The sequence below is a fragment of the Andrographis paniculata genome, unplaced genomic scaffold (genome assembly GCF_009805555.1).
Source record: "Andrographis paniculata isolate CXL003 unplaced genomic scaffold, ASM980555v1 Contig79END, whole genome shotgun sequence".
Classification (NCBI taxonomy): domain Eukaryota; kingdom Viridiplantae; phylum Streptophyta; class Magnoliopsida; order Lamiales; family Acanthaceae; genus Andrographis; species Andrographis paniculata.
Window position 1 is genome coordinate 2,898,239 of NW_026137616.1, and position 1,432 is coordinate 2,899,670.

Here is a 1,432-nt window from a genome sequence, read left to right on the forward strand (position 1 = left end):
TACACTCAAACCAATAAAAACTAACATAACACGACAACGAAACAAAAAATTATTTAATTTGAATCAAGAAATTAGACTTAACTATGTATACGGGTCAACACGATCAACCCGAATCCGACACGATAATAAACAGTTTGGTTTAAAATTGAGTAATTTAACTCTTTTAAGATAGTCAATCTCACACAATTGGACCCATTGCAGGCTCTACTCTATTCTAATATGTGGCCGTTGTGTTGATTAATTGATTTTTCAGTTTTAATTATATATATATATATATATATAAAATTGAAAGACATACATGCATACATACTCGCTCACTCATTTTCGATCGACCAGCTACAAGAACATACTTTGAATTTCTCCTCTTCCTTCTTGGTTGTTCCAAGATTTCGATAGGTTCGAAGAAGATGAATTATTGTGCATCGTGCCGGTATCGTCGCAGTCGTTGCTCTTCTTCGTGTCCGCTTGCGCCGTATTTCCCGGCGAACGAAGAAGGAGAGAGGAATTTTCAGGCGGTTCACCGTGTCTTTGGCGTGAACAGAATCGCCAACATTCTTCGGCAAATCGAGTCTTCAGACTTGCGCGACGATGCTGTTAGATCCCATATACTCGAGGCTCAGTATCGCCTCCAATATCCGGTATACGGCAGCGTCGCCGTCATCGTTCCTCTGCTGCACCAGACGCGACAGGCTTTGTTGGAGCTGGATCGACTTCTAAACCTGCTACCGCACAACAACAACACTTCTACGCCAGTATTAAACGATCAAGAAACTTCTGGGAATGACAATCCCAATCAAGAAATCCTTCGTCCTCCGCCACAATGACAACTTCAATCAAGAAATCCTTAGTCTTTCCTTCGTCCTCCAATGGCAATTATGGCAATGAACTACGGATATGTCTGTCTGTTTCAGAGATGTGAGGGACTGTGTTAGTTGAGTTGACACACACATACAGAAATATATATACACGAACCCGGCGTGCGCGATGCTGCGCCGGTGTGTACAATAAAAATAATTTCGTATAAAACATATACATACAAATACACATGTGAAACAAGTAAACAAGTTCGATATGATTGCAACAAAATCAAAGTAAAACAACCTCAACTTAAAACGTGATGCAAATTTTAGGTCACTTACTGTACTTAGAGAGATCAGGAATGCTAGTGGCTGGAAGTGAGATTGAAAATAAAGAAAGCTAAGCCTAAACCATAGACCCCATTTCCATAAAATGATATATTTTTATTTTTGTAAATTTAAAATAATTACTATTATTAATTATTATACATAAATTATTTTATTTATAAAATATATAAAATTTTAAAACTAAATCAAATAAAAAAAATAAAGGTTATTAATTTATTTATATATATTAAAATAATAATTTAACATAATAAAAAAATATATACGAAAGATTTATTATTTTATATTTT

At 35.3% G+C, this 1,432-nt stretch overlaps 1 protein-coding gene across 1 annotated transcript; it reads left to right on the plus strand.

Annotated features, from left to right (window-relative positions):
- The first annotated feature begins 407 nt into the window (after positions 1 to 407).
- Positions 408 to 824, plus strand: LOC127240508 (protein ASYMMETRIC LEAVES 2-like). The gene has a single exon (XM_051259225.1). The coding sequence runs from the start codon at positions 408 to 410 to the stop codon at positions 822 to 824; it is 417 nt and encodes a 138-aa protein (XP_051115182.1).
- The last annotated feature ends 608 nt before the right edge of the window (positions 825 to 1,432 follow it).

Coding starts and splice junctions, on each gene's coding strand:
- LOC127240508 (XM_051259225.1), top strand. CDS start 408: ATGAATTATTGTGCATCGTGCCGGTATCGTCGCAGTCGTTGCTCTTCT.